The sequence below is a fragment of the Rhopalosiphum maidis genome, chromosome 4, assembly GCF_003676215.2.
Source record: "Rhopalosiphum maidis isolate BTI-1 chromosome 4, ASM367621v3, whole genome shotgun sequence".
Taxonomy (NCBI): Eukaryota; Metazoa; Arthropoda; class Insecta; order Hemiptera; family Aphididae; genus Rhopalosiphum; species Rhopalosiphum maidis.
In genome coordinates, this window is record NC_040880.1 from 11,786,978 (window position 1) to 11,803,903 (window position 16,926).

General features: G+C 27.3%; 1 protein-coding gene across 1 annotated transcript in view; it reads right to left on the reverse strand.

The window, feature by feature from the left end:
* LOC113550650 (unconventional myosin-XV) overlaps positions 1 to 16,926 on the reverse strand; it is a 52,771-nt gene that overhangs the window by 12,605 nt on the left and 23,240 nt on the right. The window contains 20 exon segments of the mRNA XM_026952612.1: positions 494 to 559; positions 905 to 1,276; positions 1,278 to 1,317; positions 2,179 to 2,339; positions 3,282 to 3,455; positions 3,523 to 3,656; positions 4,699 to 4,855; positions 4,927 to 5,254; positions 5,345 to 5,569; positions 5,631 to 5,788; positions 5,873 to 6,160; positions 6,240 to 6,374; positions 6,437 to 6,631; positions 6,707 to 6,861; positions 7,425 to 7,726; positions 8,708 to 8,977; positions 9,046 to 9,155; positions 9,292 to 9,355; positions 9,430 to 9,518; positions 9,580 to 9,690. Coding sequence (XP_026808413.1) covers positions 494 to 559; positions 905 to 1,276; positions 1,278 to 1,317; positions 2,179 to 2,339; positions 3,282 to 3,455; positions 3,523 to 3,656; positions 4,699 to 4,855; positions 4,927 to 5,254; positions 5,345 to 5,569; positions 5,631 to 5,788; positions 5,873 to 6,160; positions 6,240 to 6,374; positions 6,437 to 6,631; positions 6,707 to 6,861; positions 7,425 to 7,726; positions 8,708 to 8,977; positions 9,046 to 9,155; positions 9,292 to 9,355; positions 9,430 to 9,518; positions 9,580 to 9,690 — 3,534 coding nt within the window.

Consider the following 16,926-nt stretch of genomic DNA (forward strand, 5'->3'; position numbering starts at 1 on the left):
TAGAAGTATATTATTTTAGTTTGTTAGTTTTTTTTTTTATTAATTCAACGCCTACATAACGAATAAAACGTATATATTAACAAACAACGCTTCAAGATACCGAATTTTAAGAATAATTACTAATTCATTATATAATGTCATGTAATAAATACTATTGAACATTTCTTTGAAACATCATTCATCTATTCATGTAATACCTTTATTCATTTAACGTACAGATAGGCCAATGAAAAACTATAACAGAAAATATTTTACGATTCAGACATTTATTTCTAGGACGAGCGTAATTAACCGAAGACAATTTATTTATCTTGCTCGTTTAGGACGAATTGAATAACATCGTCACTCATTTTATAAGAACCGAAATAATATTTCTTAGTAAACGGTATTATCAAATAATATATATTATAAAATTGAGCAATATCGAACCACTTTTACGTCACATCCAAAGTAATGTACGATCAAACGTCGTTAAATAGACTTTTCGACTTACCGGTTTCACCATTGGCGGCTGAGGTGGTGGCACAGTCGGTCGGCGGTTCACAGACACGGGTTCTACCTGTTAACATCGAAAAAATAATTTTAAAACACGTACGAAAATTAGTGAATGCGGGAATATTATTGTACATTATTGATTTTTCAACAATTCAACAAAATAAAACTAATACTGTATATCAGATATGTTTGAATGGAGGAGTTAGGATCGATGCAGACCCGATTTGAAAAAAAGATACTTATGAAGTAATCGATGTTGGAGCGGAAAAAGATATAAACGGAATAGAAGGTTTATTTGAAGCCTGTTATCTAAAAGGGTAAAAAAATCACATATAATAGATAATACGAATTTGTGATCAAACGGAAGTTATGTTCATACCTATGAACATACAGTGATAGTACACAATACCTTCGAAACGGGCGTCATCGTTGACGACGGTTGTGGCGAGTGGGGCGGCTGTCTCCCGACCGGATATCCAGGAGGCGTTTCCACTTCCGATATGGAGTCAAATACGTAATCGAACCCATTTCTCTGGTCGTTGTCCAACGCCACAGTCCATCCGTTGCATTCGGCGATGCCCCTCTTGGCTAATAGGGCGGAAGCAACCACGTGGCACCGGGTCCATGATTCTACGCCGGCGGTCATCGTCTCGCCATCGGGCATTGCGAATTCTAACGCAGTGTTGAACCGTTTCCAGTTAGCCCGCCACTCCAGTAGACACGGAGCTGAAGACCGGGCCGGCGGCGTACAAGTGTGCCCCGACAGCAGTTTTCTCTGGCACTACGCTTTTGTAGCCATCATAGCCATGATCGGAAACATACCTAAACAAAATGAAGGAATAAAAACTATTTTCAGTGACTGTGGTACGAATGACTATTAGGGTTAGCAAACAGGACGTAAAAAACGATTAAAGAACATTATTTTTGTTCATAAATAAAATTATAATGGAATGGAACCAATAACATTACAAATTATTACGTTTACTAAACTTTTTCACAAAAAACGTTATTACATAATAAGTTTTTTAAAAAATTAAGATGATAAACTTTATAACCTATAATGCTCTTTGAAGAATTATACGAAGAACGTTATTTGTATAAACTAATAGGTTCTTCGAATTTTTAACACAGAGAACATCACGAACTAAATCGTTCTTCAAACTTTTAAAATAACGTTATAAAATTTAAAACAAAACCACCTATCTTTTAACCATTTTGGATTTAAATTTATTTAAAAATATTAAGTAAGTACTATAATAATTAATATCAAATATTATAGTATATAATATTTACTGATAATAGACTTAATATACAGTATCATTAATTTTTATTACTCTATTGTAGAAAATATCAAAGATATTGATATTTCAAATTCCAATATAGCTTAATAAAAATAAAATAATTTCATGATAGGGTTAAGCCGATAAGATATATATTATATAATATCTAAAACGTCGAAAGAACGTAAGGAACTTAAAATTTTTTAACGTTTTCTAGTAAAATATTCGGCGAGCCATTTAATTTATAACGTTATATATATAACCGTGTGTTTATTATAACTTAATTTAACGTTTATCTCAAATAAAGTTCATAAATGAATTATAACGTCACCCTGATCACTGCGATTTTGTAATAGTACTATTATTATTGGTATTATCTATACAGCGTGTGTCATTAATTTACTTCAATAAGTATTTATATAGCGGTCCGGTTGGGGGAAACGCTGACAGACAGCTAGCCATCAGCAACCAGCATCTTTCGTTATTTGCTTCAACGTCGTTGCGCCACGTCTGGTTTACCAGTTGACATAGAATTTCGTCTCTCAGCCGTTCGTTGGCCAAACCCTAGGCAAATTGTAGACATTAATTACAAAAAATACAAATAACATTCAAGTTATTTGATTATATTCATACGTATATTGAGACAAATATAATACACATCTATGGTTAACATTAATACTGTTATTGGTTAACAACTAATAAGGATATCAACAAAATAGGATAAAAGCTGACATTACAGGTACTCTGGTCGATAGCTCTCATGTGACCATCACTTGGGAACAGAATCTAAGCAGCGGTGCACGGATACGTTTCATAAGACATAATTCAGTCTTTTATAATAATCTTTCAGATAAAAATAAATTTGTTCTTAAATAGACTAATAATAATAAAAATAACCTTATAACTTGGTATAGATAAAAACAATAGTTAATGTTATAGTTAAATGGGTGGCAAAACGAACAGTGACGTAATAATTAGTAATTTTCGAACATTTACAAAATGTTTATATAATATTAACAGTCTTATCCGACATTATGTGCAATCCGTGGTTTTATATTTCATACTTTTTATTATACAGTATTCATTTTTGTGATGGTCACGTTTCATTTGATATTAAACAATATTCGATTTATAGGTAGGTAATAAATATAAGCTATTGCGGTTTTGAATGCTATTAAATTAAGTACTATTTAATAATACTATAATATACTAATAATACCTATTACGATAGGTTCTAATTTAATAAATAGCTATTAACGCTGTTAATCAGTCGATGAGGCAATAATACCATACACAATTGGTTGTAAAATGTGCAGCAAATAATGCTACAGTTAGGAAATGAATGTCCGGTTGGTTACAATATTATAGAATAATTAGATTATAATGTTATTAATATAAATAACCAATTGATTAATGGAGGAAGATTTTAAATAATATACCATCTATAGACTATAAACATTTTAAATATAAATACATAATTGGTCATCGAATAAAAAAATAATATACTTTGTGAATGATGTAGTCTGCTAATGCCTGTTCTCTTTTGGGAGATAATGTCGTGTCGTTCATGAATCTTAATATTAATTTAAAAATCGCAATTGAATCCATGTAATCGGAATCTTTACTTTTGTGGAGAAATGGAGTTTTTATAGGTTCTTTTTTCATTCCCCATACATGAGACTGAAACAAAAATTATTACATTTTAAATACTATTTTTTACTAATTTATTATATGATATGTATATTACTTTGAAATAAATATTTGTGAACTTCGAAAATGCATGTTGATCAATATCATTCGGTAGAGCATATTGTTCTTGAATCTCTACGATTGGACCGACTACTTTTACCAATTGTCTCTTATTGTGTAATGGTTGCCATTCTATAATTAAAAAAAAATATTAGTAAACATTTTCAAGCGCTGATTATAAATCGTATTGTTAAAAAATCATTTTTATTTACACTAGGACAAATGGCCAGTTTATATATATAAAAAAAAAGAATTCAGTTACTAGAATATGTATCTGGGATTGGCTCGAGGAAGTTAATTTCGCTTATCTAAATATTATAATATATTATAAAACTGGTCACAAAATAATTTTATAGTATGATAGAGAGAGGGTTTGGGTGACTGAGGGAGGTGGTGAAGAGCAACTATTTCATTGTATGGGTAAAATAGTATAAATTGTGGTCCCAATGAACCTCCATAAACTTTTCACGTTCTACAAAATATTCCTAGATTTTAATTAAAATTAATTTAAGGTGAAAAAACAAACTAGCATAATATACGTATCAGGAGAGCCAAATAAAACTAATAAGATCTATATGCTGATTTATATTTTAAAACAATTATTTAATCAATATTATACTTTGAATAAATAAAAAGTTATGCATCAAATGAAAATATAATTTTTTTATTCAATGGACCGTCTTAATTTATAGTTAATATATACAACAAAAATAGTGAAAAGATCATATTTTTTTAAATAGGCTATTAACTACAGATGTATTTTTTACTTACCTGCTAATAAGTATTATGAGAAAATACCAATAATATATCGATTGAACATAAATTAAAACTTAATTAGTATTATTTAAAACAAAAATTAAAAATGATTTAAAATAATATTGTTGATCTAGTCAGTGTTTAACATTATTACGGGAAATTTAAGTCCAAAATAAAAAAAAATACTAATAGAGTACTATAGTAAATAGATCATAAAAATAAAAGTAGAGTAATATAAATAAAAATTGAATGCAAATATTGGAAGTGAACTTTGTTCTCAATGGATCATTATAATGACAAAAAAAAAAATAAATAAATAAATAAATGGACAAATTACCTGAGCAAATAATATAATGTACATAACTATACACACATTTAAATATTAATCGGTTTTTTTCTACGTCTGAAAACTATTTACCTTCGATTTTATTAAATATTAACGCGAGTTCCGCTGGAATATCTAACGCGTTGAGATTCGATACAGCATGTGGCCTAGCATTTCTTTCCTGTTCTTCCTTTTGGGCCTTGACTCTTGCTCTCTCTTTCGCTAAGTTAGCTTTTCTTTTCATTTCCTCCTATTGAATTGGACACAATCGAGATTTAATATAATTTATCAAGAGCGTATATTAATTGTATTTGTACATACCTTTAGTTGGTTATATCGTTTTCGCTGCCGTCTACCTCTAAAAGTTGCTTGCGCTTTAACCACACCACGTCTCAAAGTCTCGTATCGTCTTCGCTGCATCCATCCACGAACGGATGCTTGCAACTTGATCGCACTCTGCCTTTTTGCGGTATACCTGGTCCGAGCGAGGAACCCTCTGACGTTTCGCTGGAGTGTGATTGCTGCGGTGTTAAGAATGGCAGCTCGTTCTCGTTCTAAGTGCCGTTCAAGATTTTCCCGCAGAAATACCCGGCTCGTGCCCAACTGATATTCGTCCGAATGTTTTTCCAAAATTGTTTGACAGATTTCCCTAATACCGGATAAAAAATGTTTTATTATATTATTATTATTATACTGATCATTTTATTTTGTTTTTAAATAATTACAATATATTAAATACCTGTTTGGCGTTCCTTTTGGCGGAAGTTTTCGTTTTCGCACCAAAACGCGATACCTATCTACAAATTCGATAAACTTCATGCGGACCGGATAACCTAGCTTACGGATCCGTATCGTTTCCAACATTCCCGAATATCGGAGTTGTTCCAATACCGTGGGCATATCAAATTTCATCGATACTTTTTCACAGTTTGGTTTAATGCAACGCACAAACCACGGATGGCATCTAAACGACAAAATATCAATTGTTTGAAGACATAAAATTTAAATGCACATTAAAAACATACCCAGATATAGACTCCAAGAGCTGTTGAAGTGAATCGTGAAACCTGGCGGCTACAGTCGGGGTTCTCGGCTTCATGGTAACAAATCTGCCATTAGCCTTGTTTAATGTTTTTGAAGCTTCAAAATTATTCCGTAAAGAGCTGAACATTTTACTCAACATCTAAAAACAATTATTGATTATTTATTGACAAACATTATTGAAAATTTTAAAATAAATCACTATACAGTGAACATGAATACTCACAGGTAAAGAGCTAGATATTAATAATTGCACGACATCGGGCCTTAAAGTATCGCGGTTTTTGTCCAGAAAACCATCAACGTTATACCATACCGGTCCGGCATAATGGCGAACACCAAATTCTGGACCATTTAATCTGGGTCTAGAGTATAGTTCGTTCAATGCGTGGTTGTAATGACACTTTTCTAAAAACGATACATCGGTGGCACGTGGAAAATTGGACTCGTCGTCTAAAAGGTGCAATATACCCACAGGCTTTTTTGATAGCAACTGAATCACTGGCAAATTGTCCTGAAAACCGTAAATAGCTTAACTAAGATTTCAAAAAAAAATATAATAGTGTATACAAGTTTATTATTTTTGTATTTACATTGTAAGCAATGTTTTGCCATTGAATTTTTTCCTTGGCATACTCTTGCTGTTCTAATTTAAATATATGTTTATTGAAGTATACTTGTAAATTTTCATTGGCGTAATTAATACATAACTGTTCAAAACTGTTTTCCTAAAATCAAATAATATTTTAATTAGTCGATTTTGATAAAAAATACATTAGTTTATTTTTACTTTGAAATCTTCAAAACCAAATATATCTAAAATCGATATAGCTGTTGTCTTTTTGGTTCCTTTGTACACAATGTGATTAATCCTTGCAACAAGCCATGTAAAAAGTGAACTGTATAGAGCTTTAGCAAATGCATCTCTAGCGTCCAAAGCTTGATCAATATTTAGTGCAGTCAACACACGTTCATTACGTGCTTCCTAGGGAAAACAAAACAACATTTTTTTTAGATAAAATTAATTTATAAAAATTATTGTTATTAATTAAACACGAACGGTGGTTTTGGTCGTTAACGCTTCTTTGATACCATCCACATCTAATCGGAGCAAATGTCCTGTCCATCTGATTTCTGCATCAGAACCAATTTCAACGCCTTCTTGTCCATGTTTTAGTTGCTTACGATGAAAATAAACATTTCCCAAGTGTAAAACTGTACAAAATATTTAAATAAATATTAATTTCGTCTGTGATTGAAGTGCAAATATTGATGCGTACACGCAAATAATATAGATACATTCATTATGCAATGTGTTTTATGTCTACGTCATTTTTTTTTTTTTTAATAATATGAATTCTATATTATTGATTTGATATAATTTAACGCGAGTCTTACACATTTTAGACTCTAAGCAGAAAGACGAAGCTATTGAAGATTTTATAATGATGCATGCTATTTGTATGTGTATATTTTTTAGAATCACTATTTTTGGGTCAACATAAAAAACTTAATGTTTCATATAGCACTTTTATAAAATATGGTTATATTAAAAAAGAGTTAAGTTTTTAAAAAGTAATTTTCTTTGGGAAAATGAATAATTTAAATTGTGTATCATACATTTTTTAAAAATTGTATTAACTGTAATACTGTATCTGTATAATTTTAGAATATTTATAAGTAAACAATAAAGCAATACAACTAATTACACATATCAAATAACATTGAAATGTATAAAAATAAATATAAATATGTATAAATTATTTTATAGTATTTACCTGACGCCAGTATCCGAAATATTGTGTCTTGTTCTTCCGACGTGAATCCGAGAACTTGCATCGCAGACATAAGTGATTGAAAATCTTCTCCGTCATATTTTCCATCAATTTCACAGTTTCCGCCTTGATTTAAATAAAAATATTTATCAGCCGATAACAAGCCGTATTTAAGTTTCTCCTCGTCGGCGAGACCCGCCAATAGCTCGTAAAACACATGATAATTTCGTTCTTCTGGAGCTTGTGTCACTATTCTTGATTTTTCCAGTAGATATTCTGTAACTTTAGCGCCTAGTATAACCCCTCTGAAATCGCAATATTTTACATAAATTATTTATTAATAAAATCGTTAAATAATAATAGTTGTGGTAAGTTATTTAAAATCCAAGATTTTATCGTTTTTAGTGATCGATGATTGCTAACAGTTCTTATGGAGACGAACTGAACTTTTAAAGAATACAATTTTGGACGGTTGTTGACACATTTTTAAGTGACTATATTAAATTTATAAACATTTGCAAGTAGAATATTACATATTATTGCTATGATTATTATGAACACTTTTATAATACATTAAGTTATTAATAAATTACCATAAAGCAATGCATAATTTAAGAAATTGATATTAAAATGTTCATAAAAACGGAATTAATTAATATTGTTCAGTATTTTATTTATAATTATAGAAAATTTAAATTAAATAATTTCATCAGAAAGTAGTTAAGACTTAATTTTTGTCATCACAAATGATCGATTTATAGACGTCAGCAGAAAGATATATTATTTAATATACATAAAATAGTTACAAATTAAAACTGCAGTAGTGCCAGTATACTAACGACGTCTAACAAAACATTCGTCAGACTTTCGATGAGCATATCCATAATAATACTCTGTTACGTACAGAAAAAAATTTTGGGCACTTTCATTCTGGGTCCTTGAATTCAATTCCCAGTAACATAAAATAGCCCCATCCGCCCCTGTCTGTACGAACAAGTCAAGCAGCAGATATTAAAGGAAAAATTTGAAAGAATTAACTATACCCAAAATTAAGTTGAAACTGCTAATTTTTTAATTTAATTTAAGGAAATTGTTAACAGACTTTTTTTCACCGATACATCAACTTGGAAACGTAGTTCCATTAAATTTTGTCCATAATCGTGTTATTTTAAGAACAAAAAGTATCATTTTTTAGATAGTCAGTCTGTAATCTCGTATTATCCAACATTGTAGATGAATGCAATTCGTATTATAATATTATTAGTGAATTTAAAACTATTACGTACTGTTTGAAATGGACTTCTAAAAACTTTCCAAACCGGGATGAATTGTCATTACGCACTGTTTTGGCATTACCAAAACTTTCCAGTAATGGGGACGCTTCTAAAATTTGTTCGGTAATGAGATTGGATGGCGATTTATTAACAGCTGCTAAATACTGCATTATAAGCTTAGTGGATTCCGTTTTACCAGAACCTGATTCGCCAGAAATGACGACAACTTGATTTCCTCTAGGAAGCATTCCGTAAGCTGCGGAACCAACTGCGAACAAATGACTGAAAGAAAAACACAATTTAATATATTTTATTTATAAGCTTCAAAGTAATTTTTAATTTTTACTCACGGTGGTAATGTTCCTAAAATTTGGCCTTCGTATTTTTTTACCATGTCCAACCCATACATATCGTACATTTTGTAAGGATTTACTGCTACTAATATGCTTCCAGTATATGTCTAGAAAATTGAAGATAAATTAATATAATAAATGTAGGTAAAGTTACTATATTTCTGAACAAATTCGTCCTTCCAAAACAATTAAGTTAATTTCAACTTTTGTTTTTTTAAACGGTTATATGAGCTAGGTACTTACATATATAAGTTCTTTGTCGTATCGAATTTTCAAATTCCACAATAACGAAGCCTCGTTTAAGTCTCTAAAAATACATTACACATAATAATTTAAGTATATTTCATTTGTTATTCTTAAAAAAGAAAAAGAACTACTTACGTAAGTTGTATCATGTCTTCAATACCATTTTGACCAAGATCTTGTCGCCGATTAACACCGTTGGAACTTGTAAGCGAAAATATTTGCGTCTGTTGAATTCGAAAATATTATATTAAAAACGCAATAGCAAACATTTTATTTAAGACTTACTTTCCCTGCAATAACAGCCTGCACAGTGAGTACTTGGGCAGGTTTGTGGTACTCCAAAACTTCTCCGGGTAAGACATGGCCAACACCTGGGTCAAACCACACAAGTTCTCCCTAAAATTAAAAAATATTATGTAACGGATAAAGTTTTTATCAGTTTATGATCATAATTATTTACACGTAAATTTGTATTTATACAATCTTCGAGATAAAAATGAAATGAATTTGTCTTTAACCCCAATTATTCAAACTGTACCCAATTATTTTTATTTTTTTAAATTTGTGCGCATAATTTACTTACTTAAATTTTACGCAGATAATATAAAAATATGTTAATAACAAAAGTGGTTTTTTTTTAGTCAAGAAAAATAATAAAGAACACATACTGATTGTACTGCAGTTGGGTATCGATTTGAAATAAAATTATTATCCAGGCTATGTAGATAGATAAAACTTTAGAATACCCAATACCCATATCTTCCATAATATGTTTATAGGAATGAAATATTTTTCTTTATAATGTAAATTGATTACAAGTAATATGATCCTTAAAACGAACGCAATAAATATCATGACAAATTGAGCAATATAATGTAATAACAGATGGACCCGAGACTTATCTAATAATAATTCTAAATAAATAATGGTTGCATCAACGATTTCATTCCGGATACACGAGACTGCAGTGGCCGGAAACAACAAATTCCAAGTAAAAAAAATAATAATAATAATAAGAAGAAGAAATATTGTGGAAGTTATACAAACATGCTTAGAAATTATGGGATGTATAATTTTTTACTGTTGTTGGACAACTACGAAAAATGTCTCGGTAATAAAAATGTTTAAAAACAATGATAAGTAGCTTGGAAATTTTCAAAAAGGATGGTAATAAAGAATATTAATTTATTTTTGTATTACCTATTGTAAGCGATACATAATAAGTATAACCATTTTCCAACACACAGAAAATAAAGTCTATACTCTTTCGGGAGTAGGTATAGGTACGACTACGCCTTCTACTTTCTAAAACAATTTTAGGAAAGTGGAAACTATAAAATTCACTCGTCGCGATTCCAATACCATTTTTCATAGTTGTATAAGGTATATTTATTGAAACTATAAATAATTATACCATATAAAATGTTTCAAGATCACTTTATTAATATTAAATCAAACAAAATAAATGATCATATTATCATCATTATCATTATTATTATTATTAGCACGTATAGGTTATTAGTTGTTAAGTAGATATTAAAAATATATAAAACGAAAGATTTAAATAAACGTATTTTTAATTGTTAGAGTGTGTTATTTCAGTTTATATTAAATTTATTAAAATATCAATAAACCAGATATTTTATATTTTAATAATAACTTAAAATGTGACTCAATGATTTACAAATTGAGGACAAAATCTGCGTTTTTCGGATTTCTTAACAAGCCGTTGGGCTTTCTATAGAAAACGAACACGTTGTTTTGTTAAAGTACACAATGGTCAGCGTGTATATTCTTTAATTGTATAAATTAATCACGATTTATAATTATAATGAGTTTAATCACTGAACATAATCTCGAAATTTCTTTAAATAAACAACAACTTATTGTGTATAAAATCTACGGAATAAAATATTTGAAGCGTTTAATTTATCTCAAGTACCTGACTAATTAGTATTTTATTTTATTTTTAATACATAAAAATAAGTTTTTATGTGAAATAGTAAGCATCAATTATACATTTATAATATATAATTTAAAATATTAAACGAAAGGAATCAAAGGAAATTCTCCAAAAAAGATACTTGTTAGCTAGTCATTGATTTTGAGTGTAGGTAATAATATATACATTTTTACGATATACCGTTCAACAACTTTTTATTTTTAATAATCATAATATACAGAATGTCTCACGAGTGTATGTTAATTTAAAGTGGTGGTGTAATGTTGATTCTATTAGCATATTATTTTTAAATTAGGAAATTCTCGTGAAGCAATTTGTGTAAAGAGCCACGTCAAGAATTTAAGTTGGTTTTTAAGTTAATGAATTGAGAAGAAGTTTTAAATATTTATATTTAAGTAATGTGCCTAACGTAGAGTGCTCTGTTTATGCTGTGTAAATATTGGTGAAAAATGGACTCAAGTTCTCATTTTTCAATATTAATAAATTTAATTGAAATTCACACTACAAATATAAACATTTTTTCACAGTAAAATGCAACACAGTGGTTTTAGGTTCGTAAATTACCGAAAACGCAATTTGAAATTAATTCCCTGAAAAACTCGCGAATAGTAAATAATATCGAAAAATTCCCTACTATTTATTTTTTATCGGGTATGTTAAATAATAATAATAATCTATTTCAATTATATGTTCAAATATTTTTCTCAAATACAATACATAGTTAACCTTTAATTGAAAAACAAATTAAATTGTAATTTTTTTTTAATAGATTAAAAATAAATTATGAAATATAGGTAACCACTGTTTTAGATATTTATTTCAAATATTTCTTCATCAAGTAAGATAGTAATAATATATGTATTTAATATTTAATTCAATGATAAATCATATTTAGCATACGAAAAATGGTTCTCAACGAAGGTGGTGGTCAATCTATGTTATTATGAGTAGGTATCCATAATTTGTTTTCTGATATAGCTATCACCAAAAAATTATTTTTATTATTTATTATTATTATTATTATTTTAATAATTATATTATAATTTTAACAAATCTTTAAATTTTTTTTAACGATTATTTTAAAATGTCTTAAAAGTATTATCTCTTTAAATTACCAATTAGATCTAATTAACTAAAAAAAAACCACCATTAAAGTCTATAATCAAAACATTTTTTTCCACTAAAAAAAATTTCTTAAGACACAATTAAAAAATAAACAAATTTATTAAATGTTCTGCTAAAAATCTAAAATAAAATTAATACTTGATATATAATATAAATTCAAATATACATGTATATAAATATACATATACGTATGTGTGTGTGTGTGTGTGTATTGTACAATTTTCAGTGAAAATTTATTATGTAAAATTACTTTTGATCAAATGGGTTATACAAATTATTATTCAAAATCAAACAGTGTTACACTAACTATAATACACTGGATTTAAATCTTGAATATTTCACTACATAAGCGCACACATATTAGTAGGTATTGAACTATATAAAATATTATCTACTTTAATTTATTATGTAGATAGAATACCAATAACAGCTTTGGTTGTATTTTTAAAGCCGAAATTCTCTTTGGTGGTCGTCGTGTTTTACAAAAATGTGATTTTATTAATATTTTTAGATTTCTTACTTATATAAAAATATGCAGTGATTGTATTGAACGCCATTATACGATTAGAAGAGTATAATATTTGTCACGCATAAATAACAATTAAATGTGCGAATATGAAATATTAAGTTAAAACGTGATAAGTGATAACAATTTAAAGCTATTTAATAACTGGTAAATTTTTAAAAGTCATGTGAAATATATCACATCGATTATACTATAGAATAATAGTTATTCTTTCACAAAGACAAAGTTATCCAGTTAGATTGTATTATACAAATTTAGTACAAAATATCCAAGACTAAATATAATAATATGATATGTACAAAATATCTTACCTATTAGGTAGAAGATTAATAACATCTTAATTGTAAAAAATAAATTTAATATAACTGTCTATCATCAGAAAAATAATTACATAAATTCGTTTTCATATGATAAATCCTGGAATTTTTTAGGAGTATCAACCTAAATTACCAACCGAATATTATTATTCAATATTCATACATTTTTACAATTTATAGATTCATTAAATAGCAATTATGTTTATCTTAGTTGTAATTTATAAATATACCATATATCTATATTTTAAAGTACTTATTTTATTATGTAGTATAGCATATTTATAATTCATGCATTGTTCAGTTCTAAATTTAATGCTAGTCGAAAAAATACAATAAGTACATACATAATTGTTAATGTTATAAAGTTTTATATGCACAAATAAGTACATTTTATACGTGACCAGACTGTGTTTTGTAATAATGTGTTATTATTATTATTATTATTTTAAATTGTAAATAATTTGTCATACAGAATACGAGTACTGTAGACAAATTTAAACAAGCTTCTAAAAAGATTGGAAAAATTTTGACGATCACAAAATTTCAAAGTTTCAAACAATATATCAGCTATTTTCAAATATATATAATATACTATTATTATTTAAAAAATGCCCATGACCATTACATATAAAAAACAAAAATTGACTTCCACAATGAGATATTAATATATTTTTCTATTTTCAAAATAATTGGTCAAAATTTAACATTATTTTATTCAAAATGAATCATTATGTCATTTAACATACATCCCAATTATTGTATAACATTTTTATATGATTAAGTAAAACTGTTGATTTAACAATAAAGAACCCTTTTAGTACTTATATAGGTATATAATTTTTTTTTAGGTTGAAATATGTAGTTCTTCACAAAAATTAAGTTATTCAATGTTTTCATTTTATATACCAGTTTTAAATTTATTTTTCGGAAGTAATAATTCATTTAAATGAAAATAATTAAATAATAAATAATTTGTTTATTTGTTGAATATTTAGACATTCAACTGAGCACAATATTTAATTTACCAACTCATGAATTAAATTGTGTAAATATCGCGAAAAGGAATGATAAATGAGATAAATGAACTTATTTATTCGAATTCTCAAGAGAAATTCAGATTTTACTGTTTACGTATGCGACTCATAAACATTATTTTTTATTTTAAACTTATTATGACATTTTGTCAAAAGAGCATAAGCTTATTTTAATTATGTTTCAAAAATAATGCATTTATGTTTTAAAAAAACAAGAATTAGTTAACATTCTAAAAATTAAAATGTTATTAACGTTATTTATATGTTGTATGATATTTATATAGAGGGTACACCACACTACTTAATATGTGTTAGTGCATGTATGTGTAAGTTTGTAAATGAATGAGTTGGTATGCAGTTAGTTTAGTGTAGTAGTGCTACTCTGTTATAATATGTTATAATCTAAATTGTGCATTTGTGCTTTTTGTTGCCAAATAGCATCATATATTGTATGTATGTGCTAAATGATCGCGTACAGAGAAATTGACTACACATTTGAAACACTATCATAAATATGGTAATCATTTATCTTACATGCATGGATTTTAAATGCCGTTTAATAATAAAATATATTTTATAGTTACGATAAAATGTTTAAATTCTACGAAAATAAAACGTCTGTTAAAGTGATCGAATAAAACCACAAAAATAATAATAATAAACTACTATACGTACAGTTAAACGGCATAATCTACGAAAAATAAAATTAATATTAAGCTCATATTTTTCGTTATATAACGAATAAAGAATACATATGAACCAAAATTATTGGAAAAAACAAAATAACTTAAGGCACCAAGTAAATTCTTCAAAAATATATAAGTATTGTTCAAGTGGATAAATTAAATAAATATTATTATATTACTCGTTACTCGTATTACATTACTAACATATAAGACGAAATTGATAATAATAAAATATATTTATGTATAAATCCCGAAAGCAAAATGTGATGGTCGCGAACTTTTGAACGACGGGATAAATAATGCCATCGATATAAGAAAAATACAAAAAAGTATGAAGGATGAATACTGTATTTTGTTTAAATGAATTTAGTATAATACAAAAAACAATAAAATCGATAATGTAGAAACAATTGGATCAAGTCGTCTTTTGAAAATATAAAATTACAAGCGGTAAAAAAAACAATATCTTTAAAATAGTTACTACGAATAATAATATGAACATTTAATCACGGTACGATCAATTTATTTATATAATATGTATATGTGTGTGCATACATTGTATACACATCATAGACTCATAGTCTATAGTTATAGTTAAATTTTTCTCGTTACTCTGAAACAATGCTATTCACATCTTTCTATAAAATATAATACATTTAATATAATAATTCTAGGTACAATCTTTTAGAGTAGACTCAAGGTTTTGTTCACTTAGTATTAACGAAAACCTTTAAAAAAAATAAAAATAAGTTAACAAACAATACAAAATAATAACGGTTTAACTATCATTTTCTAAAGGGAATTGCAAAAACGATAGACCATCCCAGTTTCCTTTTTTTTTTCACGAGTTTCCCAGGGGACAAACACGATGACGATCATAGGCGTGCGCGTAACGTGCACCGTTATAATATTGTTATTGCACTGATCGTAAATCGCGAATGGATAGGAGGAAACAAATATTGATGACTTAAGTCTATAGTGATAATATAATACTTCGATGCAAGTGGTACAGCCAGTTTTCTTTTTTCGTTAATGATTTTTTTAGGAACACATCATAGTCTTTTTTTAACTTATATTTTTATTAAAACGAGTACTTAATACTTAATACTTATATAAACAAAAAACATGCATAGTACGAAATATACGTATGAAAATTGGTTTTTAACCTATATTACATGGAAACACAGTGAAAAATATTCAAAACACTAAATACATACGTATTACTATTAATTGAATAATTATAATTATTAAATTATAATTGAAAAATCAATCATGTATACTGCATATTATTAATGTAATAAATACACAACATGCAACTACACGAGTATTTATATTTTATTATTATTAATCGGTATAACTATATTCCGGTTTTAGACCTACTTGTTATATTCGAGTTTAATAAAAAAAAAAAAATAATTGAATATATCGATTAATAAATTGTATTTACGAATTCATACTAATTTCAAACAGTTTAAGCAATGAAAATTATTATTATTAATATTTTATTTCAACATACTATTAAATGTTAAGATCTACTTTATATAAAGTTATGACCATTTTAAAACCGTACATATTTTATGAATTTTACAACACTTATTAGTTATTCTTTACTTCAAAATTTAAACATCTAAAAAATACTAATTGGGTCTTAGATAACATGTTTACTTTATATTTTATATTGGCAAATTCAACAAGAATAGTGACCATATAACAAATATAATATTAATATGTATGATAAATTATTTTATAATAAAGTTCCTTTTATTTCGTGTAGATTAATTCCCTATAAAAGGTTTAATTACCTTGATTTTGTTTATTTATTTATTTAAAATTCACGCCTAAAGGTATTTTACAGTACAGGAAATTAAAAACACTTATGATAATTTGATAATGATAAAAAACATGGATAGCAAAAATATACAGTAAGTGTATAGTGAATTTGTTAGCGCACTAATCTTATAGGTATTAGTATAAAATATTA